The sequence below is a fragment of the Naumovozyma castellii genome, chromosome 4 (assembly GCF_000237345.1).
Source record: "Naumovozyma castellii chromosome 4, complete genome".
In the NCBI taxonomy this organism is placed as follows: Eukaryota; Fungi; Ascomycota; class Saccharomycetes; order Saccharomycetales; family Saccharomycetaceae; genus Naumovozyma; species Naumovozyma castellii.
The window spans coordinates 50542-74344 of NC_016494.1; the positions used below are offsets into that span (position 1 = coordinate 50542).

A 23803-nucleotide genomic window follows, 5' to 3' on the forward strand; every position below is an offset into this window, starting at 1 on the left:
CCCTTTTCATCTTGATCATACATCATGATGTTATTGATATCTCTATATTATTGGTTGGCCTATTGATTAGTCAATCAATATATATAGAGACCCATTTGGGGATCTCTACAACCACCAAGATTCCTCCCAAGACTCCATCGATCTATCCAACAAGAAAACTGAAGTAATGAATACGAACGAAAATACAACGTATCAAGACCCAAACGTCAATACAAACCCTAACTATCAACACACAGAAACATATAATTCTGCTAATACTGGAGGGAACCCCAATATCAACTATAATGCTGGTGTCAATCAACCTTCTTATGGTAGGCAAACTGCAGTTACTACAGGTAGGAGATCTTGGACAGAAGCCATGTGGTGTACCACTACCTTAAGAATTTTGGAATTCGCATCTTCTGTTCTTGTATTTGCCTTATTATCATTTGCCATTCATGATTATCACGATCATGGTAATCATAAGACCAATTTCGGTTTGGCTGTCGGTGTTATATCTACATTCTACTTATTAGCTGTTATGTTGGGTACTTTATTTGCACCTCAATTTGTCTTTGCTGGTGTTCTTTTGATTGCAGAAGGTATCGTATGTCTATTATGGCTCTGTGCATTCATTGTTATTGCTAAATCCATTGGTGAACATGGCTGTAGTAATAAGACTGTTGCAGTCTATGATCCAGAGTTTGGGTCAGTCCCTCAATTCGTCAGTACTGGTGGTGAATATAATCCATTTACTGGTAGATACACAACGTCAAACTTCCACAGAGCCTGTAATACTTCCAAGACTGCTATTGCCTTTGCAGGTTTTGCCTTTGTATTATTTGTCATTTCATGTATCTTTTTGGGAATTAATGTATTAAGACCCATCATTAGAAATATTGGTGGCCAAGGTGTTTGGAAGGATGGCTCTTATTTGGGTTCTAAATTCCAACGCTTCACTGGGTTAGCCCTAGACAAACCATTGGGAACTTCCCAAAGATATGACATGGAACCAGGTGTTGTTGGCGGTGGTACTACTGCACCAATGGCTGATACACATACCATGACAACTGCTGGTGATTCAACCACCCATTCTTATAATCAAGAGAAATATACTGAAACTGGTGGTCATAGTGCAGTGACTGGTAACACGGCAGGTGATGGTACAAGACATGTTGAAGAAGTTTAAAGCAGGCAAGAATAGAATCTGATTTTTTTTATGAATTAATTATTAATGGTTCTTCTATTTTCTTTTTATTCACACACGTATCTAATGTGTTAATGGTTTTTTTTATATCGCTTTATTATATCTCCTTTTTAATTAATCTTTTCTATTCGTCATTATCTTTGTAAGTTTCTTCTGAATTAACGATTGAAAACGAATGATCAGCGTCTATAAGTTTATCATGGTAGCTCAATTCAATAGTCTGGATTCTTTCAAGGGCAGATATCAATTGATACAATGTCTGACCTGAATATGGGGAAAGATGCGGCATCTGAAGAAAAAAGTATTTACATCCAAGTCTACTTAAAGCGTTGAAGGAAATACTCATATCTGAGCCTACCAAGGCTTAAATCATCTTTATGAATCATGCCATTTATTAAAGTGAAAAGAGTAGATCCAGCGCTGATCTCTAGGAGGCTAAAAAAAAAACGCCTACTTTGAAGACCGTATGTTTCTCTCAGTTAAAGAAAACAAAATTACTTGACCTAAACTTTGCCCTAAAGTATTGTTTAGGTCGTTAACGGGTGGCAAAGATATATCTCTATTTTTTAAATATTTAACGGGGTAATAAACCAAACCCTGACAGTAAAACTTTAAAAACTCTAAAATGGACCCCGGGGTCCAAAAAAAAGAGAGGGTCTTAAGTTTTAAACCCTGGGGACCCTTTCAAACACAATGCGAGGCTAAAAAACGTCTCTTTGAAAAATTTTGATTCAGTTCAGCGGCAGATTGGTATAAAGAGCAGTCTCAATCTGATTCATATCTGTCTTACGAGTCCACTTTCCATAATTGAATCAATTTCATTCTACTTCAACCAGCGCTGTTTGATGAAATCAGTTTCCCTTTTACTATTTCTCACGTTTTTGTTCACATCAGCTTTGGCCATACCGTTGAAGCATCTTCCTTCAGAAGAGGAAGATTTTGATAGAAAGGCACCTCCAATATTACTCAGTCCCTTCGCATTGAGGAATGTTAGTCATGCAAATTTATTTCTACCGCATAAAATCCCGTTTGACGAATTAGATCTAGAGTTAAAAAGAGGTGGTGGTGGTGGTCATGCTAGCAGTGGTGGTCATGCTAGCAGTGGTGGTCGTGCTAGTAGCGGCAGTGTCAGCAGTGGGAGCAGTGGTATGAGTGGTAGCACTAAAGGTGGTTCATCCAGTAGTTCAAACAGTATCAACAGTGGAAGTTCAGGTAGTACCAAAGGTGGGAGTTCGGGTAGCTCCAGTGGCACTAAAGGTGGTTCAACGGGTAATACAAACTCCAACTCAAATTCTGGTTCTGGTAGTAATTTAGCAGCAGGTGCGCTCGCCGGGGCAGCTGCCGGTTCGGTGGTAAACTCTCATCATCATGGTACCACTTCGTCAGGACATAAGAATTCCACTTCTTCTGCCCATAAAAATATGGGTTCTAGTACTAGATCTTCCTCAGGACATTCGTCTCTTCTTTTAGTCCCTATTATTTGTGGCTTATTTATGGCATCCTAGAAGGGTTGCAGTTATTAGCGAAGTATTTCGTTTCACTCTCAATAGTATATAGTTAATAGTTCATGTAGTTATGTTTTATGTTGGTTACGTTTATAGATTAAAGTATTACCTTCTTCACAGTTTTTCTTCGAATGGATTCTAACATTATTATATATAATCGTTTTGCTGACATCCTTAGTGACACATGACGTGACCGTCAACGTCCAAAAGAAGCAATATGAAAACAGAAAAATTTACAGATAATCGATCGATGCATAGAGAATTTTGGCAATTTTGACACCACCATAGCACAAGTCTATTATATCGTTTCAGTCGTTGTTGGTGGTATTGCTGTTACATTCAAAGAACTTTCTGTTTTAGTTGCTGATCGGAACATAACATTTGTCTGGAAACATAGTTGCAAAATGGACAGTAGCTCAGACTCAACTACTAAATTCGTTCCTGAATATAGAAGAACAAATTTCAAAAATAAGGGTAGATTTACTGCAGATGAAATACGTCGTCGTAGAGATACTCAACAAGTTGAATTAAGAAAGGCTAAGAGAGATGAGACTTTAGCCAAGAGAAGGAATTTTGTTCCAGAAGCACATGGCGGGGACATTGATTCGGATGACGAACAAGCTCACGATGATGCTGACAGAGAATTCCTTTCTCAAGTACAACAAGAATTGCCAATAATGATTCAACAAGTTCAATCTAGCAACTTGGAAGATCAACTAAAGGGAACAGTTAAATTTAGACAAATTCTATCTAGAGAAACGAATCCACCTATTGATTTAGTCATACAATCTGGTGTTATTCCAATCCTCATCACATTTATGGCAGAAAATCAGCCTGATATGTTACAATTAGAAGCCGCTTGGGCGTTGACTAACATTGCTTCAGGTAACTCCTCACAAACTGCAGTTGTTGTTGAAGCCGGTGCAGTACCATATTTCATTAACCTTTTACAAAAGGGTTCGATAGAAGTACAAGAACAAGCAATTTGGGCATTAGGTAACATTGCTGGTGATGGTCCAAGTTACAGAGATTTCATCTTACAAGAAAATGCATTGGAGCCAATTCTTTCAGTGTTTGACTCATCAAAGGTGTCCTTAATCAAGACAGCTACATGGACATTATCTAACCTTTGTAGGGGTAAGAAACCACAACCTGATTGGTCTATTGTCTCTAAGGCATTACCCACTTTAGCAAAGTTGATTTATTCAAATGATACTGATATTTTGGTGGATGCCTGTTGGGCAATCTCATATTTATCAGATGGTCCACCAGAAGCTATTCAAGCTGTCATTGACGTCCGAATTCCTAAGAAGTTAGTTGAATTATTAAATCATCTTTCTACGATGGTTCAAGTCCCTGCATTAAGAGCCGTTGGTAATTTAGTTACTGGTGACGATTTACAAACTCAAACTATTATTAACGCTGGAGCACTACCCGCCTTAAGAAATCTTTTGAATTCTCCAAAGGAATCAATCCAAAAGGAAGCATGTTGGACAATTTCTAACATTACAGCAGGTACCCCTGAACAAATTAAATCTGTCCTGGAGGCAAACTTAATCCCACCAGTTATAAAATTGCTTTCCGTTGGGGAATATAAAACTAAGAAGGAAGCATGTTGGGTTATTTCAAATGCATCATCTGGTGGATTACAAAGACCTGAAATCATTAGATATTTAGTGGAACAAGGTTGTATCAAGCCATTGTGTGATTTGTTGGAGATTGGTGACAATAAAATTATTGAAATTTCATTAGATGCATTAGAAAATATTTTGAAAATGGGTGCTGCAGATCAAGAAGCAAGAGGCTTGAACTTCAATGAAAATGCTGATTTTATTGAAAAAGTGGGTGGTATGGAAAAGATTTTTAATTGTCAACAAAATCAAAACGAAAAAATTTATGAAAAGTCATTTAGAATTATTGATACCTACTTTGGCGAAGAAGATGAGGCTGTGGATGAATCAATGGCCCCACAAAACGCAGGAAGTACGTTTGGATTTGGTTCCAATGTTAATCAACAATTTAATTTCAATTGAATTGTTCTAGAGAGGTAGTCCCTAAGAATGTAGATGGGCCATACCAGAAAAGCACTTAAAAGTGAACGTTACTACTTGCTTGAATAATAAAAATAAAAATAAAGTAAAAAAAGAACATTCTGCTCTTTTCATTTTCGCTTCTTTATTTGAATTTCTTTAAAATTGAATCATATGCATTTCCTTTTTAATAACGCTATGTATATATATACAGGTAGTCTACATTGTCTATGTATAGCGCAATATTTATCGTTATTAATCATGGCTTTTGTTATCTGTAAGAATATGAGTTGGCATGTCTCATCTAGTAGATGACTTCATTATCAGGGTTTTATTTGAACAGAGTTCTTTATTGTTTAAAATCATTCACGGGCGGTCTCCCATCTTCACTTTTCATATATAAATCAATAGCAGCAGAAAACGCAGCAAAACCGGCACAGCCAATCATAGCTGATTGTGGTCCACTTTTGTAAGCTAATCCACCACCAGTTATACATCCAGCAGTAACACCGTTATAAATGTCATTTTTCGCCCTCAGTGATTCTACAGTGCACTCAACACCAGCATAAATCATACCAATGTACCCAAAATTTTTGGCACTTGAATATGACCTTTTCCCCATATCTGCAAACTGTAATTTCACCTGTTGCTTGAATGGTAAATCTGCCATTTGTTGAATATTTCCAGGTTGCATTCCCAACCCAGCGGCAGGTGTATGTAATGGTGTATCATATGCCATCGATGCCATAAACAGCCCCAATACACCACCAAGTGCAAACCCAGTGACACCACTAATAACTGACTTCCCAGGACATGAGGTCATGAAATTTACCATCATGGCAGCACCTCTTTCCCCTTGTTCATCAGGAGTCATTTCTGAAAATTTCTTGCCATGGTGGGATGGTGGTGCTAACTGTTCTAATCCAAAGCCATTATATACCATATTTTATTCCACTACCTGTGGTTATCAAGCTTTGTTCTGCATATGGTGGATCACTTGAGATTAATCAATTTCTTAAGGGATTTGAAATATCGGTTCGCGTAAACAGTGTCTTACGTAACCTTGGTAGCAAATCTGTCAAAAAACTTATCATAAGGTGAAAGTGTCTCGATAAGAACGTAACGCTTTGTATTCTCTCATCTTCAGTCCTAATAATTCCCGCTTGTTATTTTCGTAGTCCAATTTCAAATTGTCTGTCCCTAATTCCTTGTTATTTATTTCGAGCAGTGCAGTACTGTTTCCTGTCCCTCCCAAATGGTCGCCTTCCACCTTTGGCGCCATTAACAAATCTGGCTTGGAGTTGAAAAAAGAGGCATTAGACGATTTCTTTTTACTAAGAGTGGGTGCCTGCTGCGTTGTTCTCGAGTTGGAAATATAAGGGTCCATCATTGTATACATGCTGCTTGTTGTACTCCCCAGTTCACTGCCATTTATGTCACCCATATCTGTATCTGAATCAGTTCCAGCACCTTCAGCAGACATGGAACTAGTTACAGAAGTGGATCTTTTTTTTAATGTATATGGGACAGGTTTTTGTTCAGTTATTGATGTACTCAGCGTCTTTGTCCCAGTCTTTTCAGATTGTAGTATTTTGTTAAGAGAAAACATACTTGGTAAAGGTGTCGTTGTATCGCCTCTGTTGTGTTGCTTTTTCAGTTCGTTTGCATCTTGCCATTGTTTCATGGTATCCATAAGTCTATCCAACAAAATTGGATTTGGGTCGTAGTCCAATTTTGGTAAAGCAAACTGTAGTTTAGAATTTTCGAGAGGCAGGTTTAGCTCACTATCAAAGACATGCATGGACAATTCATAATATATGGAAGGTTTCTGATCCTCTGAGATGGTCCTAAACGCGCCCATTACCATCTTTTCCTCTTTAAGACTCTTATGTGGATCGACAACAATGGCGACGTATGGATCCTGAAAGTTTTGGTTCAATTCTTGAGTTTGAATATCAATATTACTCAACCAGCAATCATAACCGGGATGAGAATGGTACCAACCTACCACATTTAAAAATTTAGAGTCTTCATCGATCATTTCATTCATATATTGTACCATATATTCGTATGATTCTAATTGTGCATTCACCCTAGTCTCTGTCCCCTCCACGGGCAGCTGATAACAATCGTAGACAATAATCTTAGTATCTTGTATAGTACCGATTAAGATCCCCATTATCTCTATGTCACCACCTTTAATGGAATGATCCAATATCTTGGTGCATGCACATTTTGATATCAATACAGTATCAAAATAGCGTGGGTATTTTTTCCATTGAATACTCTTTTGAATTGGTGGTTTTTGTTTATAATTCTTAAGATCTTGTTGGAGTAATTGTCTTTGATCATTAAATAGATTTATTCCACTATTACTACTATATGATACCAAACTCTCTTTAGAATTGTATGAAGAGATAAGACCGGATTGTTTTGGGTAGTTATTTCTAATACGTCTCTTCAAGTCCACTATACTAGCTGTTGATAAGGACATGCTATTGAGTTTCCCTCTTGGTGGTGGTTTTTTTAGAAGTTGATCAATCATTTAGAATGAATCATTTCGATACCTTTCGAAACTCGCGAAGAGCGTTAACTATTTTTCATTAAAATTATTAAAAGTAATTACAAACATAATGGCATAAATTTGAATATACATACGTACTTCTTTTAAAATACAGCAAGCAAAATTAACATTACTTTTGCTGCTAACACGGTCATAAACCCCACTGACTAATTTTTTTCATTATCTAAAATTTGTATTTCATGTTCATCATCAAACTGAGGTACTTCTCTCTTCAAAGTTCCGATGAATTCTAGGAACTTACCAATATTGACATCAATACCATACTTATAAACAAATGAACTTGCCAAATAACTTGATAGCATAACTTTCAAATAAGATTCTGGAATATTATTTAAGATTTGATCTTCACCTGCTACATCAATCAATAATTTTGGAATGATCTTCTTCAATAACAAATAGTTACGCAGTTTCAAATCATTTAACCATAATTCTTCAGAATCCATCAAATCGTCATTCAACTTATTAATTGTTTGGGATAATATATTAGAAAGTTCAGAAATTGGTGTACCAGAAGTTTGATTAATTTTCCACAATTGATTAAATTCAGCCTCAGCATTTTTTTGAATTCTTGATTGAACTTCCACGACATAAGATTTGTATAAAATTGTTCTTTCATTATTTGGACCAACAAATTTATTAACGAAATCGTCATCATTTAATGCTAAGGAAGCTAAAACCTCTAATGAAGAAGATGTAACACCACCTTTATTTGCTGAAGCATCTTTAAAGAAGACACAACCATGTCTCTCTAAGGAAATCTTACATGTCTGTGCAATGAATAAATTGGCCCCCTCTACAATGTATGGAATCTTTGTTTTATTTGTCTTTTCATCAATGAAGAAATGTAAATTACTCAAATTAATAGAATTTGGTCTACCACCACATGGTACAAACAAATCAACATGATCCACAAACTTAAAAATTTGAGTATGGAAAGTATTTCTAAAAGATGTACCATTTGCCACGATTGTACCATTAGGTAACATTATATCAATATCAGATACAGAAACAAAGAATCCTAATTTGCTTAATTTGGTAATATCAAATGAGGAAATCATTAATCTTTCATGAGCCAATCTAAATAATTCTTCCTTATCAATCCCATTTGGATCATAAAGTACACCAGATCCATCTAATATTGAAACATATTGTTCATTGTCAGTTGATAATAAGATTTCATTAGAACCTAGGTCACCATCCGGTCCACCAGTTTGGAATTTTCTAATTATTGTATCATTTAAGTGCAAAGTTTCATACATCTTATTAACATAGGCACGAACACCAATCGTAGTCATACCATATTCATCATGTGGGATACCACCTAAGTTTTGAGATTTACCAGTGAGAAATGATTTCCACCATGGGCAACCTCTCCTCTTAGCATGATTTGTTGCCCAATCAACAAATCCAGCAGTACCTTCATCGGGACCTAAGAATAATATTTCTTCCTTGTCAAGACAATCAGCATATTTTTCCTTTAATGGATCTTTAATTAAGATATCAATGATGGAATCAATATATTGACTAAATGCAATAAAGGTTTGATCTTGTTCAATTAATCCTGGATTTAATAAGATAACACCCTTTGCACCACCTTCTGGAATATCTTTATTTTTACGTTGTTGTGTGGAAGCTAATTGATAATTTTCATCAATGACAGTTTTTGAATTCATATCAAAGATATCTTGCGTTTTTGAACAAACGATACGAATACCACCTCTTGCAATATCTCTAAATCTGATATGGAAACCTTTAAAAGTATTACCAACAACAAAGAAAAGACCATATGGAGTATCAGGATATTCAGTCTTTGGCATAATTAATTCTGGATTCAATCTAAATGAGATGGCAACTTTTCTTGTAATGAAGAAGTTGGTCTTCAAAATTGATTTATTAAATAAATTTAAAGTCTTTAAGATTAATAAATCAGGAGTATCATTTGGAATAAATTTATTCAAATGAGCTTCAAATTCCTGATCATTTTGGAAAGGTTCTAATTTTGCTAATCTCTTGTATGATAATGTTGCCTCTAATTTTTTGGAAGAATCATGATAGTAATGTAATTGAGCAAAATTCTTGTATAATTTTGAAACAATTCTATGATATTTCTGTAAGACATCAATAATCATTTGTTGAGTAAAAGTTTCATTTCTTAATTTTCTTTTCAAATTGGTAATAACTTCTAATAAGATTGTATCATTTTCCTTTGGTGAAATTTGAGATAGTAGTGCTTGATAATCTGAACCTAATCTATTAATAAAATGATTAATGAAAATTGATGCTACATGAGCATAAACAGCTTCTTGTGGAGAAAATTGACGTTCTTCATAAACTTTTGAGAATGAATTATTTGGAATAGTATATAAAAGTGAAGCTTCTCTTTCAATTTGTTTTATTGCTAATTCTAAATCATGTGGTAATAAATCTTCAGATTGTTGAGTTTGATTCATGTAAATGGAAAAGATAACCACATTATCTTTAGCATTGTTATTCATTTTAAATGATTCCAAATAAAATTTTGAAGGTCTAATCTTGTAATAATGGAATAAAGAATTTATAGCAGAATAATAGCTCTTTGTGGTAAATCTCTTAAAGGCGACTAATAATCTGATTTCATCCTTATTTTGAACAGAATGGGTTGTCTTAATGACGGGACCTTCTCTTTCTTGTACCAAATTAATCAATAAACCATACAATTTTTTATTTTCATCTGAAAATATTTCCGCCATAGTCTTATCACTAATAGAATTAATTTGACCTCTTAATAATTCAGAAGCTGAAATTTCCTTTTGTTCTTCTTCATCATTGTCATTTTCAAAGACACTATCGTAAACAAAAGTTAATTTCAAATCACTTTCAGGGGTCCAAAATGCCACCAATCTAGTTGGATGACTGTCCTTGTTATCTAAGAAAAGATCATCCACGTCAAAATCCAATTGATATGGAGTTTGACCGTGCATATCGTTAGTTTCCATAAAGATAGCATGGTTTTGGCCCGTAATGATCTTGTTTTTAATATTAAACAATTCTGGATTGTCATTACTAAATTTAGATTTGGCAAATGAGTCCAATTTGGAAGCATACAACGAGTGAATGATGTTTGCTAATAATTGAGGACTTTCTCTTGCAAAAAATAAATCGTCAATTCCCAAGGAATTATAGAACCAATCCACTTCCTGTTCAATCAGATCATCAGGAATGAAACCAGAATTGTCTAAGATATCAATGACGGCTTCCCGTTGCAAATCCTTACCGACAAAATCAAAGGCATGATAATCGGAAAGAGAGGAGATAGACAGTGCAGAGATATCTGGAATTTTTTCGTTTTGTAACTTGTTAACTTGTAAATGATTGCTAACCACAGTCATTGTTGAGTTTCTGTTTGAGTATGTACGGAAGTAAGTGGTAATATAAAGAGTCCAATTGCAAGAGAAGAGGTGTGTATATATACAAACGTTGTTATTTGCCTTTGTCGAAGTGGATCTCCAATTCGCCCCTCTGCTAAGTGAAATAATGCCGTGGCTCCTTCCAGCTCGTATGGGCTCGTGAGGCCCCCGCTCGGAGTTGCATCTCCGCACGGACGCTTGTTGCAGCCGCACGTGCCACAAAAAGGATAATGTATGTGTACGTATAGTATACGCACGTCATTGCTACAAAGAAAGAAGGATATTAAAAAATACGTATAGATCAGACTATTATCAATCCATGAACCCACTAATGTGGGCCTTGGAATGTTCCACTTTGGAATGCTCGTGACCCTCGTTATTAACCACCCGTATCTCGCTCCCGTCACTTGCCTCCCCGAGTATGTGACACATATCGATTGATTGTACCCAGGGATCGTTCAAGATTTCCACAATGTTCGCTCTGCATGCTGGTGCTAGATTTAACATCTTGTTGATTATTGGTTGCGTCTCCTCCGGTAATGCGTGTAATATCCTTAATGGTCCCACGTGAATGTCGTCCTCGTGAGTATGTATTGCATTCCCTCGGGTCCCGTTGCCATAATTGAAATAATCATCATCGCTATCGTTATCATCTACATCCACCTCCACCAAGTTAATTTCATGCTCGGGTGACGGTTCTCTTGTTAATAAATCATTTAATGAGACTGAATCTCTTCCATAACAAAATTTCTTGAATGAATCATCTTGTAAATTGGGGATCCCCCAGGGAAATTTCTTAATTATCATACAAATGAAAATAATAGCACAAGACCATATATCAACAGGTCTTGGATCATAATTGGTGAATAGTAATACTTCGGGTGCTAAATAAGGATCACTCCCCACCACACCACTGGCTTCAATTAATGTCTTGGAGCATGGATATTGGAATACCACCGAGCAACCGAAATCAATCAATTTTAAGATCCCATTGTTGTCAATGACACAATTCTCCAATTTCAAATCTCGATGAGCCAAGCCAATACTATGTAAATATTCCACACCATCTAAAAGCTGCTTGAAATAACAACAAATTTCCTCATATTTGGGTAAATCAGACATTGTAATGGCAAATAAATCAAATGCACAATATTCCATCACTTGACAAATGAAATCATCTTCATAGTGTAATTCCATCGTCTTTATAATGTTTGGGTGTGTTAGATTGACACCAACGCAATATTCAGACGTGATGGTTCTAATATAATCCCTTTTTGTTTCTTTATTTTTATCTCTCTTACGGAATTCCTTTATGGCAAAGATTTCTGTGGCATGATTCTTGCTCTCCACCAATTTGACAGATCCACTTGCGCCGGAACCCAATGTACCAATTTCGTTATATCTTTGCTTAAAGGGGACATGAAATTCATCAATCTTATTATAATTGGGTAAAAACCGTTTTAGTGAAGTGGAAAATTTAGTAGAAGATTCCACAGAGTTATCAGTTAAATAGACAGAACTTCTCCTTCTAGCATTAGCAGATGAAGATCCATTCGAACTACCAATATGAGATTGTGTTCTTTTCCTTCTTGGTATTTTGTTATTAGGTGACGTTGTATTCTTGTTGCTAAAGGAGAAAAGTGTGCTCAACTGAGAACTGAAAGATTTCGTACGATCTCTGGTTGCCGAACCTTCTTTTTTCTCCTCGACAATATTATTATCTTCTTCATCATCGCTGCTAAGGAACAAAGCTGGATAATCTTGAAATTTATTTTTCGATATTATGAATCTTGGTTCCACAGAATCCACATGAGGAGAAGAATAAACACTGCATTCAATGGCAGCACAATTATTGGGCATGGAAGTGCTTAGTACGTCGCCCCAGGATGATTCTGTGGTTGCCATACTAGGTCTTCTCTCAGAAAAAGTTTTTATCAAATTGTCATTATTGTTATTACGTTCATTTGAACCTCTCGAAGTTGGCACTGCATATGGAATGACGCATGATAATGATGGTATGGAAGAAGTGTTCCTACCAAATGAGTCAGTGGTAATGCTATCCTTAGTAGTGTAACTCGTAGATACACTAGAGGTAATACTCTTGGACCTTATAATGGCAGAATCCAAATATGATGGAGGCAACACATCCTCCACATTCTCATGTGATGTTTTCAATGATTGATGGTCCCATATGGGACGAGGCTGTTGTTGTTGTTGTTGTTGTTGTTCTATGGAGTGCCTATCATCTGAATGTTGCGGAGTTAAAGTGTTCAAGCTTGTTCTTGAGTTTCCTACAGTGTCAGCCCCCGGCGTAAGGCTTCTATTCCTATCTTTCATGTGTTTCCTAAGGAACATCATGGTCCTTTCCACGTTTTCCTGCTCGTCTACTTCTGTCTGTGGCAGTGTATTCCTCTCTGAAACAGAATATCTTGGCGGCGACCGAACTGCAACATATTCGTTCATGTTATTCAAACTAGAGTACATTCCTACCCTCTATTATCGATCTGGTTTGGTTTGGTTCGAGGGACTTACACAGGGAGAGTGAAATATTTCATTATGATTCATATATATATAAGTCATATATTTCTCCAAAGGGCATTTATTCATTGTGCCGATACCACACACACATGCCACGGTCCTCTCTACGAGGGTTTCTGGGCCAGGAGTGCGCGGCGTTTGTGTGCGGCACTTTAATGCGGGGTCTGCTATATTACGTATTATGTATTACGTATATATTGAGAAATCTTAATATTTCCATTATTGTTATTATTATATTATATTTGTTGCGATATCTACTTCTGTAACAACTTGGCTCTGTCTGGATGGATGGCTCCCGTGGCCCCTGTGCCACTGGACGTGCTTGTGCTCTTACCAGGTGCTGCTGCTTCTGTCCTCTTCTTCTCGGCTCCCTCTTGCATCATTTTGTGCAATCTCTCTCGACGCTCCTCATCCAGTTTGACGTTCTTGTTTTTCAACTTCTCCAGACGATCTTGACTGTTCCCACCGCCACCAACCGTCAACTCCACATTGATCCTCTTATCGTTCAACAGAGTTCTATGCTGCAACAACGCCACGTCCATACGTCTTTGAATGCCCGTCTTGTCCTTATCCGCGTCGAACTCTAAAAAGGCAATCCCCTTGTCACCTCTTATTCTAATTTGGTCAGGTGAACTGGACTTGAAATGCGCTTGTAACTCTGTAGCAGTAATATCCTTGGGTAACCCACCAACAAAAATAAGGAACCTGTTACCCTTGTTGGCACCGTTCTTCCCCTTACCACCACGACCTCTACGTGTCTTTCTCTTCTTCTTTTGTGGTGCCTCTGTGGTTTCTGCAGGTGCAGATCTCTTTAAATCCTTTTCTTGTTCACGCTCATCTTTGGTCTTTCTGAACTGTTGAGCCTTTAATTGCTTCTTCGTAAGTTTTGTTTCCTCTACCATGCTTCTATCGTGTCGTGTCTGTGTAAGCTATTATATTATTATTTATTTAGCAATTGAAATCGATAATATTGTTTTAATACTTAGACATATTTAAGCGATGAGCTTATTACATTTTTTTAAAAAACGGAAAATTTTTCAATTTCGTTACCCGGAATCTCGAATTTTTAACCATTAACGTTTTCTATGTATGTATATATAAGTTAGTTTATCTATTATCACAGGATCACACAATTAGTCCCCTTTTTCTTCTTCTTCTTTGGTTTAGTCTTTGGCATCTGAAGTGTCGTGGGTACTTCCTTATTTTTGTCAGAACTAACGGTGCCCTTCTTACTGTTTAGATGCGATGGCGTACTCTTCTTATTCTTATCATCTTCCAACTGTTCCTCCAACTTCGTGCTGACACCACTGACAGGTACATCTAAAGCGGTATTCGTACTGGTTGTCCTTGTCTTTTGTGCCGCCATGGCTCCCCTTTCTGGCGTTTCGATACCATCACCGTAAACCACAGCCTTAACAGCTTCTTCGAATACATCTTTAATCCCCATTTGACTCAACGCAGAACATTCCACGTAACCAACGAACCCGCATTGGTCCACGACGGATTGAATCGTTTCATTCGTAGCAAATTTCCCATCAATTTCATCATCATACCTCGTATCAGCCTTGGTCCCCACTAGCAACATGGGGAACCTATTCCGACTTTGGAAGACTTTTAATTCATCCTCATTGAAACTATTTTTGATCTCAGGAACCCATTTACTCTTGACGTTATCCAAACTGACCAGATCATTAACAGCAAAGCAAATTATGAAAATGTCAGTCTGTGGATAAGATAGGGGACGCAATGTGTCATAATCGTCCTGACCCGCTGTGTCCCACAGATTCAACTTGTAATACTCCGGTTCCTCCTTACCCTTACCAACGGGTGGCAGTGTGATAGTGGTGCTGTAATTGTCGAATACGGTCGGGACATACTCGTTGGGGAAAGTGTTGGTGGTATAGGAGATCAGTAGACAGGTCTTCCCGACACACCCGTCCCCTATAACGGTGCATTTAATGGATCTCATGGTTTCCTAATGCTGGGAGGGGGAGGCAAACAAATTGAACGGCTTGTATCGACTCTCTCTATTTATATCTATATATCTATATATATACCTTTGGTGTGTGAGTGAATTATTTTTATGATCGCCGTCGCGTCTCTAACTATCAAACAACGTTTCATTAATGTCGCAGTAGTAGTTGGCGGTTGTTGATACACACTTGATTATGGGACATCTTGTAGTTGCGATATGATGGTTCACTCACCGATGCGGTGGTGTTAAACAAAAGTGCAAGGGAACAAATTGTTGGCGCTCTTAAAATGGTGTAGGTCCGCAAGTTCATCAGAGAAACTTTGATATATATAAGATAATTATTACAGACCCAATAACAGACATTTTAACAAGGACAGTGCATCATTGTCCTAATAACAAACACCCGGTTTCCAAAATCCTATTCCTGACATGACACCCTTCATATTTCATTTTTCATACGTCTCCGATTTCGCTTCCTTCATGAAAAATAAATGATAAGAAAAATATTGAACGGCAACAGACCTTCCACAATGGCCAACAAAACAACAACCATAACCATCCAATCGCAATGTTAAGCTATCAAGAATTGTGTACCTTTGGTACTTCCCTTATTTTGATTGCATCCTCTTTTATTATGGGTGTCTTCTACAACAACTTGGCCTATGACTACCATCTTCTCTTCAACGCAAACGCTACCCAGGAACACTTTGACAATGCCCTAAAGCATTACCAAACCTTGTATTACACGGGCAGACCTGTCCTTTACATTTTGGGGTTTGTCGCTGTGGTCGGATTGCTAGGTAACATGATCAGAATCTACAAACCAAACCCAGAATTGAAGATGTTTGAATACGCATCATTGGGTCTTTATGTTTTAGGGATTTGTGTCTTTATTACCAATATTAAGACAGGTATCGAATGTACTTTGACTGGACAATGGGGGGAAGTCACTGAAAATCAAGGGTTGGCCGTCATTGCATCATCCACTATCATCTTGGAAGTTGTGTTCCTTGGGGTATTGTTCTTGCAAGCTGGTCTTTGGTATTCCAATTACGACTATCAAAAGAGATTAAAGAAGTTTTATGAAGAAGAGGCTATTGCTGAAGCTAACGCCAAGGCTGCTGTTCTTGAACCAAAAACGACTTCCAAAGCTAAGAAAGTGAGAAAAGATGCCAAGAAGGAAAATAAGAAACAGAAATAAACGGTTCTTTGTTTTTAAGATATATAAAATATGTGTTTTTGTTATTACTGGAATATATGTATATATATGTAGTGTAGTCTATTTGAAAAATAGTCTTTATCATATAATTTCCCTTAGGAAACTTTGGTAATCATTGGAGCGGGTTTGATCTCCATGAGCCATCCCATCATGTGTGTCAATATTCAACGATCCCATGGATGATCCACCAAAGGACGAGTCAGTTATCATACCAGAACCACTAGAAGATGAATAATATGACGGGTAAGATGATCTATTAGCAGCACCAACAGGTATCGTCCCGGCACCACCTGCCTCTCTATTATCGAATTCAAACTCGTTTCCAAATGGGTCCCTATTCCTATCCTGTTGTTGCGTAGAAGAATATGTGGTTCGGGAACCAATATCATGACTGAATCCATATTTCATCTCTGCATCATCATGATCATTAATGGAGTTCAATATAGTCTTATCAATACGTTTCTTATTACGTGCCTTTCTAAACAATATGGCCCAAATGATAATACCACATAGGAAAACACCCACTACACTTCCGACCACAGACCCAATGATGGTATTTTTATTAGAGCTTGATTGAGATCCACCATCTGATGAAATATCATCCATACCACCATTCAACCAACGTTGGTAGAATGCAGCATCTGTGGTAATAGTGTTCTGAGGGACGACAAAGGACAATGTGGGATTTAAACCTGTTGTGGTTATTCTTGTCTTTTGAGGTAATTCCGTCGTAAATGTTTCAGAGGAATCTGTGAAATAGTATGCTTGAGAATAATACATATAATACACTGAGGTGGATTTGGAATCGTGTGAAATGGAATAATATTCGGATGTTGATGATGATGACGAAGAGGAAGAAGTGGAAGAAGTGATGGTATCATGTACAGTGGAGGTAAGTGTTGTTACAGGAATGGTTGTGGAAGAACTTGACGTATATTCAGGTGAAACAAGTGATGAAGTTATATCACTGGAGCTAGATACTTGAGCATATGATGAGTATTTTGACCTCGTTGTAGAAAGTTTAGGAAGTGATGAAAGGTGTAGACTTGGTAAAATTCTCTTTGAAGAAGTTGAAGTTGAAGAAGGTAATTCGAATTGGTCACTAAGTGAAGTAATGGATGTCTCACTAGACAAAGAATTGGCAAGCAAAGAACTTCCCGTTGAGGACGTCACACTTTGAGTAGCATTTCTTGCAAATGTTGGTATACCCGTTACTTGATAATCTGTGGTTATTTGGTTAGCCAGTATCGATTGTGACAGAGAAGTATCAGTGGAAACTAAAGTACTATTTGCAATTTCCCCGAGATTATCCAATCTAGTTGATGATGGTTGTACAATTGAAGCAGAAAATGACGATACTAAGGTTGTTGTTGCTGTCGATATTAGGTCAGCACTAGCAATTTGGCTCAACCCGTCGGTTGTAATAGTGTTATTAAACTCCATCTGGTTTGCTCCTTCTTTGATAGCAGTATAATATTAAAACAATAATGATACAATTCTGCTTACCGTTGCTAGGTTTCGAGTGTGTTACGTGCTGTTTGTTTATATCTAAATCAACGTTCAAGTTGCTAAATTAGGAAGTAAGATCGATGATAATTTTTTCCAATGTTATTTGTTTACCTTTTTCCTTCGCGCGTTCCTCCTCAAATACTGGGCCGGGATTTCTTTTGGTGGCCCTCTTATCCGCGTTTCGAAATCTATTTTCTATAGAGATCGAATATCCCGGCTCAACGAGTTATCGTTTACTGCTCACGTAATCTTCAATTTACGTGTATGTCAATAAATATGGTTATACGGTATTATTATTATTAGTATTATTATATAGAAGTTATATATTAGAGGACCATATTGGGAAAATAGTCCTTCTAATGGAATCATGTTTTAAAAAAAATTACTTGCGATTAAAAATAAACAGTTACAATACAATCACCTGTGCCCAGTAGTACACTTGCTAACGAAATTATGAAAACATCTTCTTTAATATACCGAAGAATCCCTTCTTCTTCTTTTTCTTTCCATCTTCCTCTTTGGCGGTGGATGTAGCAGCAGGTTTAGCAACGGGTTTAGGTTTAGATTTTGGCTTTGATTTTGTTGGAGAAGTTTGTTTCGATGCAGGAGTGGCTTTGGTCGTCTTCTTTGCAGCCTTTTCCTTAGTTGCCTCACTTACAGGGGCAGGTGTAGTTTGAGACTTTTGGGATTTTGATGTGGCTATTGACGTGACACGCTTGAGACCACTCTTTACATCTTCTTCTACGTGTTTCACTTCCTTTTTTATCTTATCACCGGTAGATTCGTGTGATTGTTTCTTTGGATCCAATGTTGGTTCAAATTCATCAGTGACTTCTTTGGTAGTTTCAGGTTCCAAATCCTTCTGAATGGCAGCGTCATGGATATCTTCGTCAGCAGGTACAGCTACGGCTTCTGTTGTTGGCTTTGTTTCAGTTCCCATTTCTGTGTGTGGTACCAATTTAGCCATTGGTGTACTCGTTGCAGTTTCCAACTCTTCTCTTTCCTTGACTAAGTCAGCGTCAGCGTCAGCATCCTTTGCCTCTTCCTTAACAAGCTCATTAGTTCTCTGTTCAATTACCTCTGGAGTGATTTGTTCGTCCACTTTTGGCATTATTGGTTCATCAGTTGGACCTGATGGAGTATGAACAGGTTCCTTAATGGCGTCATTATTTTCTTCCACATCAGCAACAGCTTTTTCCTTTTGCTCCTTCTTTTCCTTCATCTCTTTGTTCAAACGAGCACTCAATTCTTCTTGGTTAACGTCTCTTACTTCATTCAATTCAGGAATATCTTGAGGATTTTCCACAATGACAGGACCTGGACCTCCTACATTTGGAGTGAAAGTGGAAGTCTTCACATCTTGCACAGGTAAGATATTGAATACTGGTTCCTCCTTTGGTTCCTCTGTCTTAGATCCGGTAACAGGTTCCACTACAGGTGTTTGTTCCTTTGATGAGGAGATTGGTGTATTGGCAGCATCCGTATTGGAGGTATTTTCCTCTTCTTCACCTTCTTCATCTCCCACTTGAGTTTCGCTCGTATTTCTACTCTTTCTGGTTCTCTTCTTACCCTTGGCCTTCTTCTTCTTACCTTTACCCTTCTTTCTATTGGAAGTTGATGGTGGACCAGTGACACGACTGCTACTGCTATTTTTAGAGTTTTGGTACACGGGCATACCTCCAGCTTCGGGAATTCTGCTCACATTACCCAATCCTTGAGCTTGCAATTGAGCATCTTCTAAAGAAATAAAGTTATTTTCGAAACCTTCTTCATTAACTTCTTTCCCATAGGCATGACTAACGGTCCAGTTTCCATCCACAATAAACTTGAAATGGATCTTTTTATCCTCATTCTCGAACTTCAAGGGCACTTCCAATTCGAAAGCGTTAGTTTCTGGGTTCTTCACCATGGGCAACGACCCCTTCCATTGGTCGAAATGACCCGTCAAAATGACGTCTTCCGGACCAGCTGGCCATTGAAATTTATAATTGATTACACGCTCAGATGCGGACATGATGAGCAGATAGGTGGTTTCTTGTATTCGATTCTCCTTGTGATTGTTGTGTGTTGAGCAACGTGAGTTGAGTGGGGGGCCTTTCAAGATGGTTGTCGACGCCACTCAAGCAATTTTCGAATTTCAAATTTCAACGAAAATGACGGCGATGCGTTTTCCTTCATCACCTGAAAGGTGAAGTTAGTTCTTGATACAAGATATATAAAGGTTTGTGTTTATGTATCTGGGCATGCCGGTGTGTCTCACTCTTGTTGCTGGATATACATCGTGAATGAAAGTCAGATTTGGGAGTCTAGATGGAGATCTACATTAGACTTGTCGGAAAAATGGTACAAAGCACCCTGGATTCACTGGCATATATAGATATCTTTATATATATACTTGGAAGAACTACACTACTTGTCAGCTGGACCAAACCTGTCATGAATGTGTCATGTGTCATACACCTGTTCGATCTGTTTAGGTATATATATATAGACATACGCGTTCCTTCACGCGTTAGTGACATTGAAAAATCTCTCCAGGATCTCATCATCTTGAGTTGAAACACGAGATAGGGCAGACGAGACGCAGTAAGGTAGAATGTTAGTGGCAGTGAGTGGAACAGAACTTGGAGGCAAAAAGGAAATCATCGATCTCGTGATCAAGAATCACGAGTTCAAGAAGGTCGATACTGAGGCATTGGGGTCTCATGAGGAAACATTGGATTACGTGACGAGAAATTTCAAAGATGATCATGTTATGGAATTGAACTCATTGGAGTTGCTTAACACGTTGGAGAAGAGACCCTTCTTTGTGCATTTCTCGGTAGATTCATCTGCATCTTTAAAAGTGAAGAGATGGGAGCAAGTCCATCAGGAAAATATCGATACCATTGACGATTTGTTCTTGAAACTAGATAAAGTGGATTTCCAAGCAGATGCGATACAATTGAGAGAGAAGGCAAACATTAAATTAAAAATCATGGGTGCAGATCTCGAATTGTCAAATAAAAGGTTGGAGAAGGCTCTTGAACAATTGTTGGAATCTTTGCAAATAAAGAAAAATCCATTCGAAAATGTTCCACCTTTGAGACCAGATTGGGATACTTATTTTATGAAATTGGCCACATTGGCTGCCTCTCGTTCTAACTGTATGAAAAGAAAAGTTGGATGTGTCATTGTAAGGGATCATAGAGTCATTGCTACAGGTTACAATGGAACCCCACGTCACTTGACAAATTGTTTTAATGGTGGTTGTAGACGTTGTAATAATGGTGATTCTAAAAATTTAAGTACATGTCTCTGTCTGCATGCTGAAGAAAATGCTCTATTGGAGGCCGGTAGAGATCGTGTTGGTGTAAAGGCAACACTATATTGTGATACTTGTCCTTGTTTGACATGTTCAGTAAAGATTGTACAAACGGGTATTAAAGAAGTCGTTTACAGTCAAACTTACCGAATGGATGAAGAAAGTTTTAAAGTTCTAACATCTGCCGGTATTAACGTCAGACAATTTAACTTCACTCCGGAACCAAGAATCGTCATTGTCTAAATCTTACTTCTATTTGTACACACACTTTATAGACACAGCATAAAAGTTTATCTTAATACTTGATTTCCTTTGTGTTATTACCTTATTTTCTTTTTTAATACAAATGCCCTATATTAGATATATAATAATATACATTAACGAACAACCAGGATGATCGATGTGGATATTAGAACTGAATGTGTCCCATTTTTTTCTGTAATCCCTAGCTGTGGTGTTTGATGATATGGTTCGTTGTTAACCGCCACTTCTTTCTTTTGAGTCCTTATCTAGCTTCGAATTGAACCATTCTCTTAGTTCTAGCCTTCAACAAAATTCTGTGACCACAGTCCTTACAACGCACAGGGTCTGTTCTTGAAAGGGATAACTTACTGGAACATTCAGCACAAATATATTTCAAAGTTGCAGTTCTTGCTTGAGATGTACCAGCGGCAGCGGCATCTAAGTTAGTTGGGATTTGGAAACCTTCACGAGACATTTGATGTAATAGACGACTGAATGGGTTAGATGAAGAACACACTCTTTCAAACTCACTTGCTTTTACTTCATAGTAAGTGTGTTACTTCCTCATCTTTAATTTTAAGCTCTTAGATTTTTGCAAAAAAAATTTTAAAACGGCGATCCGGGTAATGACATCAATAAGGTAATAGTCAAAAAAATGAATAAATGTATAGATTAGTTATTATAATCTAAAGAAAATTAATATATGTATATAAGTAAAGTTACAGTAATGTTGAGAAAAAAAACACGAAGATGATTGTCTTAGAAGAACGAGATTCACTGTCTGAAAGAATTTTCAGAAACCATAGGAACAGAATTGGTTCTCAAGTAAAAAAATATTATGATGGAATGTTAGTACGACTTAAATTACGCTTACAAAGTCAATGTAAGGTACTTAATTTTAGTACTAGTCATGGTTGTGGCAGCATCAACAGATTGGCTTGGGCCAGTTATGTAGACTGTACTATAATATTCGTCGTTTCCGTCATAATCTAAGTAACATGTACCATTTTCTTGATAAAGTGAAGTAGGGGTTGATGAGGAAGATGTAGTGGTAGTGGTAGTGTAACTAGTTGTTGTAGTTGTTCCAGATGGCTCTAATGTGGAGGTGATTCTAGATGGCTTTGGCATGGTGGCAGCACTTGTCACGGATGAAATAGAAGAATCAGTAGATTTAGCAGGACTCAAAGTCTTTGTAGTGGATGGAGTTGAGACAACGGTGGAGGTTGTAGCTACTTTCGACGCATCATCTAAGAGACTAAATGTAGCTAGTGGTTTCTCACTAGAATAAGTAGAATGCGAGTCGGTTACTTCTAAAAGACTTGCAGTGACTGATGGAGTTTCAATCGAGGATGTAGTAATAGTGGATGCAACTGTGTATGTATCAGTTGTGGAAGTTAGTGAAGAGTTTTCTAAAGTGATTTGTCTCACTCTAGTAGTGGTATATTCAATGGTTTTAACAATAACCGTAGCAGGTCTTAAAGTTTTGGTCCTGACAGCATAACTGTAAACAACACCATTGGAAGTGATGAATTTAATAGCATTTTGTTTAGCGTCTGTTGCTCCAACGACGGATAATAGGAAAGAAAAAAGGGTAGTAATGAAAAATAATTTGCAATTCATAATTTAAGGAATGACTTAGTTGAGTTTAATTTAGTTTAGTTTAATAAAGGAATGTAATAGTTGGCAGAGTTCTAATTTGAAGGAATGACTAGAGTTGGAAACTGCTTTTTGTTTTAATTGACTTTTAAAGAGTGTAAAAAGTTGGTTGTTGTAATTAAAGTTTAGTTATGCTGTCTTACCAGAAAATTGTTTTCTAATTGGGATAGTTAAAGTAATCGTTGTTTTGTTGCAATGAAAAGATAATTGTTTTAATTAATACCTTGGGAAAATTCAACTGAAGTCAAGCATATACAGAGTACTCCATCCTTTATATACCAAAATATTACATGACGACATGAACTAATACCTCGGATAATAATCCAGGGGTGGATATTATGTTGAGTTGCGTTGGTTCGCCAAGTTGAGCCCCAAGTTCGACGGTATACCCCTCATTTCTTCCAAATTGCCATTTTTTCTATCGGGAACTCAACAAATGCTGGTATTTATATTTTTTAATAACCAGCATATGGAGTAGAATAAAAGCATAGAACAACAGTCCATTTCCTTAATTGGTTAATGAATACTAAAGTTAACGTGAGTCCTTGTATTGACAAATTTCCAAATCTTCAAATGTAAACAAAAACTTGACCAGCGCGCTAAACTTTTTTCAAACGCGGGTTTTCCTCGCGCGGGTTATTCAAACAGTGAATTCGTTATTCGGAGTA

The 23803-nt window shown here is 37.3% G+C and overlaps 15 protein-coding genes across 15 annotated transcripts; 5 read left to right on the plus strand and 10 right to left on the minus strand.

Moving 5' to 3' along the window:
- Positions 1 to 166: 166 nt before the first annotated feature.
- On the plus strand, positions 167 to 1168 carry NCAS0D00340 (uncharacterized protein; the record flags this gene model as incomplete). Its single annotated transcript, XM_003675931.1, has 1 exon — positions 167 to 1168. The coding sequence occupies one exon, from the start codon at positions 167 to 169 to the stop codon at positions 1166 to 1168; it is 1002 nt and encodes a 333-aa protein (XP_003675979.1).
- An 863-nt stretch (positions 1169 to 2031) lies between these two features.
- On the plus strand, positions 2032 to 2691 carry NCAS0D00350 (uncharacterized protein; the record flags this gene model as incomplete). The annotated part of the gene is made up of 1 exon (XM_003675932.1): positions 2032 to 2691. One exon carries the CDS (start codon positions 2032 to 2034, stop codon positions 2689 to 2691), a length of 660 nt encoding a protein of 219 aa, XP_003675980.1.
- Positions 2692 to 3095: 404 nt separating this feature from the next.
- Positions 3096 to 4724, plus strand: NCAS0D00360 (importin subunit alpha; the record flags this gene model as incomplete). Its single annotated transcript, XM_003675933.1, has 1 exon — positions 3096 to 4724. One exon carries the CDS (start codon positions 3096 to 3098, stop codon positions 4722 to 4724), a length of 1629 nt encoding a protein of 542 aa, XP_003675981.1.
- A 346-nt stretch (positions 4725 to 5070) lies between these two features.
- On the minus strand, positions 5071 to 5664 carry TIM22 (translocation channel protein TIM22; the record flags this gene model as incomplete). The annotated part of the gene is made up of 1 exon (XM_003675934.1): positions 5071 to 5664. The coding sequence occupies one exon, from the start codon at positions 5662 to 5664 to the stop codon at positions 5071 to 5073; it is 594 nt and encodes a 197-aa protein (XP_003675982.1).
- Positions 5665 to 5811: 147 nt separating this feature from the next.
- On the minus strand, positions 5812 to 7266 carry RRI1 (COP9 signalosome catalytic subunit RRI1; the record flags this gene model as incomplete). The annotated part of the gene is made up of 1 exon (XM_003675935.1): positions 5812 to 7266. One exon carries the CDS (start codon positions 7264 to 7266, stop codon positions 5812 to 5814), a length of 1455 nt encoding a protein of 484 aa, XP_003675983.1.
- A 185-nt stretch (positions 7267 to 7451) lies between these two features.
- GDH2 (glutamate dehydrogenase (NAD(+))) lies at positions 7452 to 10673 on the minus strand (the record flags this gene model as incomplete). The annotated part of the gene is made up of 1 exon (XM_003675936.1): positions 7452 to 10673. One exon carries the CDS (start codon positions 10671 to 10673, stop codon positions 7452 to 7454), a length of 3222 nt encoding a protein of 1073 aa, XP_003675984.1.
- A 330-nt stretch (positions 10674 to 11003) lies between these two features.
- Positions 11004 to 13175, minus strand: NCAS0D00400 (uncharacterized protein; the record flags this gene model as incomplete). Its single annotated transcript, XM_003675937.1, has 1 exon — positions 11004 to 13175. The coding sequence occupies one exon, from the start codon at positions 13173 to 13175 to the stop codon at positions 11004 to 11006; it is 2172 nt and encodes a 723-aa protein (XP_003675985.1).
- A 308-nt stretch (positions 13176 to 13483) lies between these two features.
- NOP6 (Nop6p) lies at positions 13484 to 14131 on the minus strand (the record flags this gene model as incomplete). The annotated part of the gene is made up of 1 exon (XM_003675938.1): positions 13484 to 14131. The coding sequence occupies one exon, from the start codon at positions 14129 to 14131 to the stop codon at positions 13484 to 13486; it is 648 nt and encodes a 215-aa protein (XP_003675986.1).
- Positions 14132 to 14346: 215 nt separating this feature from the next.
- NCAS0D00420 (Rho family small GTPase) lies at positions 14347 to 15198 on the minus strand (the record flags this gene model as incomplete). The annotated part of the gene is made up of 1 exon (XM_003675939.1): positions 14347 to 15198. The coding sequence occupies one exon, from the start codon at positions 15196 to 15198 to the stop codon at positions 14347 to 14349; it is 852 nt and encodes a 283-aa protein (XP_003675987.1).
- Positions 15199 to 15772: 574 nt separating this feature from the next.
- SHR3 (Shr3p) lies at positions 15773 to 16405 on the plus strand (the record flags this gene model as incomplete). Its single annotated transcript, XM_003675940.1, has 1 exon — positions 15773 to 16405. The coding sequence occupies one exon, from the start codon at positions 15773 to 15775 to the stop codon at positions 16403 to 16405; it is 633 nt and encodes a 210-aa protein (XP_003675988.1).
- A 99-nt stretch (positions 16406 to 16504) lies between these two features.
- On the minus strand, positions 16505 to 17866 carry NCAS0D00440 (uncharacterized protein; the record flags this gene model as incomplete). Its single annotated transcript, XM_003675941.1, has 1 exon — positions 16505 to 17866. The coding sequence occupies one exon, from the start codon at positions 17864 to 17866 to the stop codon at positions 16505 to 16507; it is 1362 nt and encodes a 453-aa protein (XP_003675989.1).
- Positions 17867 to 18383: 517 nt separating this feature from the next.
- On the minus strand, positions 18384 to 19946 carry CRP1 (Crp1p; the record flags this gene model as incomplete). The annotated part of the gene is made up of 1 exon (XM_003675942.1): positions 18384 to 19946. The coding sequence occupies one exon, from the start codon at positions 19944 to 19946 to the stop codon at positions 18384 to 18386; it is 1563 nt and encodes a 520-aa protein (XP_003675990.1).
- Positions 19947 to 20528: 582 nt separating this feature from the next.
- Positions 20529 to 21479, plus strand: DCD1 (deoxycytidine monophosphate deaminase; the record flags this gene model as incomplete). Its single annotated transcript, XM_003675943.1, has 1 exon — positions 20529 to 21479. One exon carries the CDS (start codon positions 20529 to 20531, stop codon positions 21477 to 21479), a length of 951 nt encoding a protein of 316 aa, XP_003675991.1.
- Positions 21480 to 21741: 262 nt separating this feature from the next.
- Positions 21742 to 21954, minus strand: RPC10 (DNA-directed RNA polymerase core subunit RPC10; the record flags this gene model as incomplete). The annotated part of the gene is made up of 1 exon (XM_003675944.1): positions 21742 to 21954. One exon carries the CDS (start codon positions 21952 to 21954, stop codon positions 21742 to 21744), a length of 213 nt encoding a protein of 70 aa, XP_003675992.1.
- A 395-nt stretch (positions 21955 to 22349) lies between these two features.
- On the minus strand, positions 22350 to 23099 carry DSE2 (Dse2p; the record flags this gene model as incomplete). The annotated part of the gene is made up of 1 exon (XM_003675945.1): positions 22350 to 23099. One exon carries the CDS (start codon positions 23097 to 23099, stop codon positions 22350 to 22352), a length of 750 nt encoding a protein of 249 aa, XP_003675993.1.
- Between the last annotated feature and the right edge of the window lie 704 nt (positions 23100 to 23803).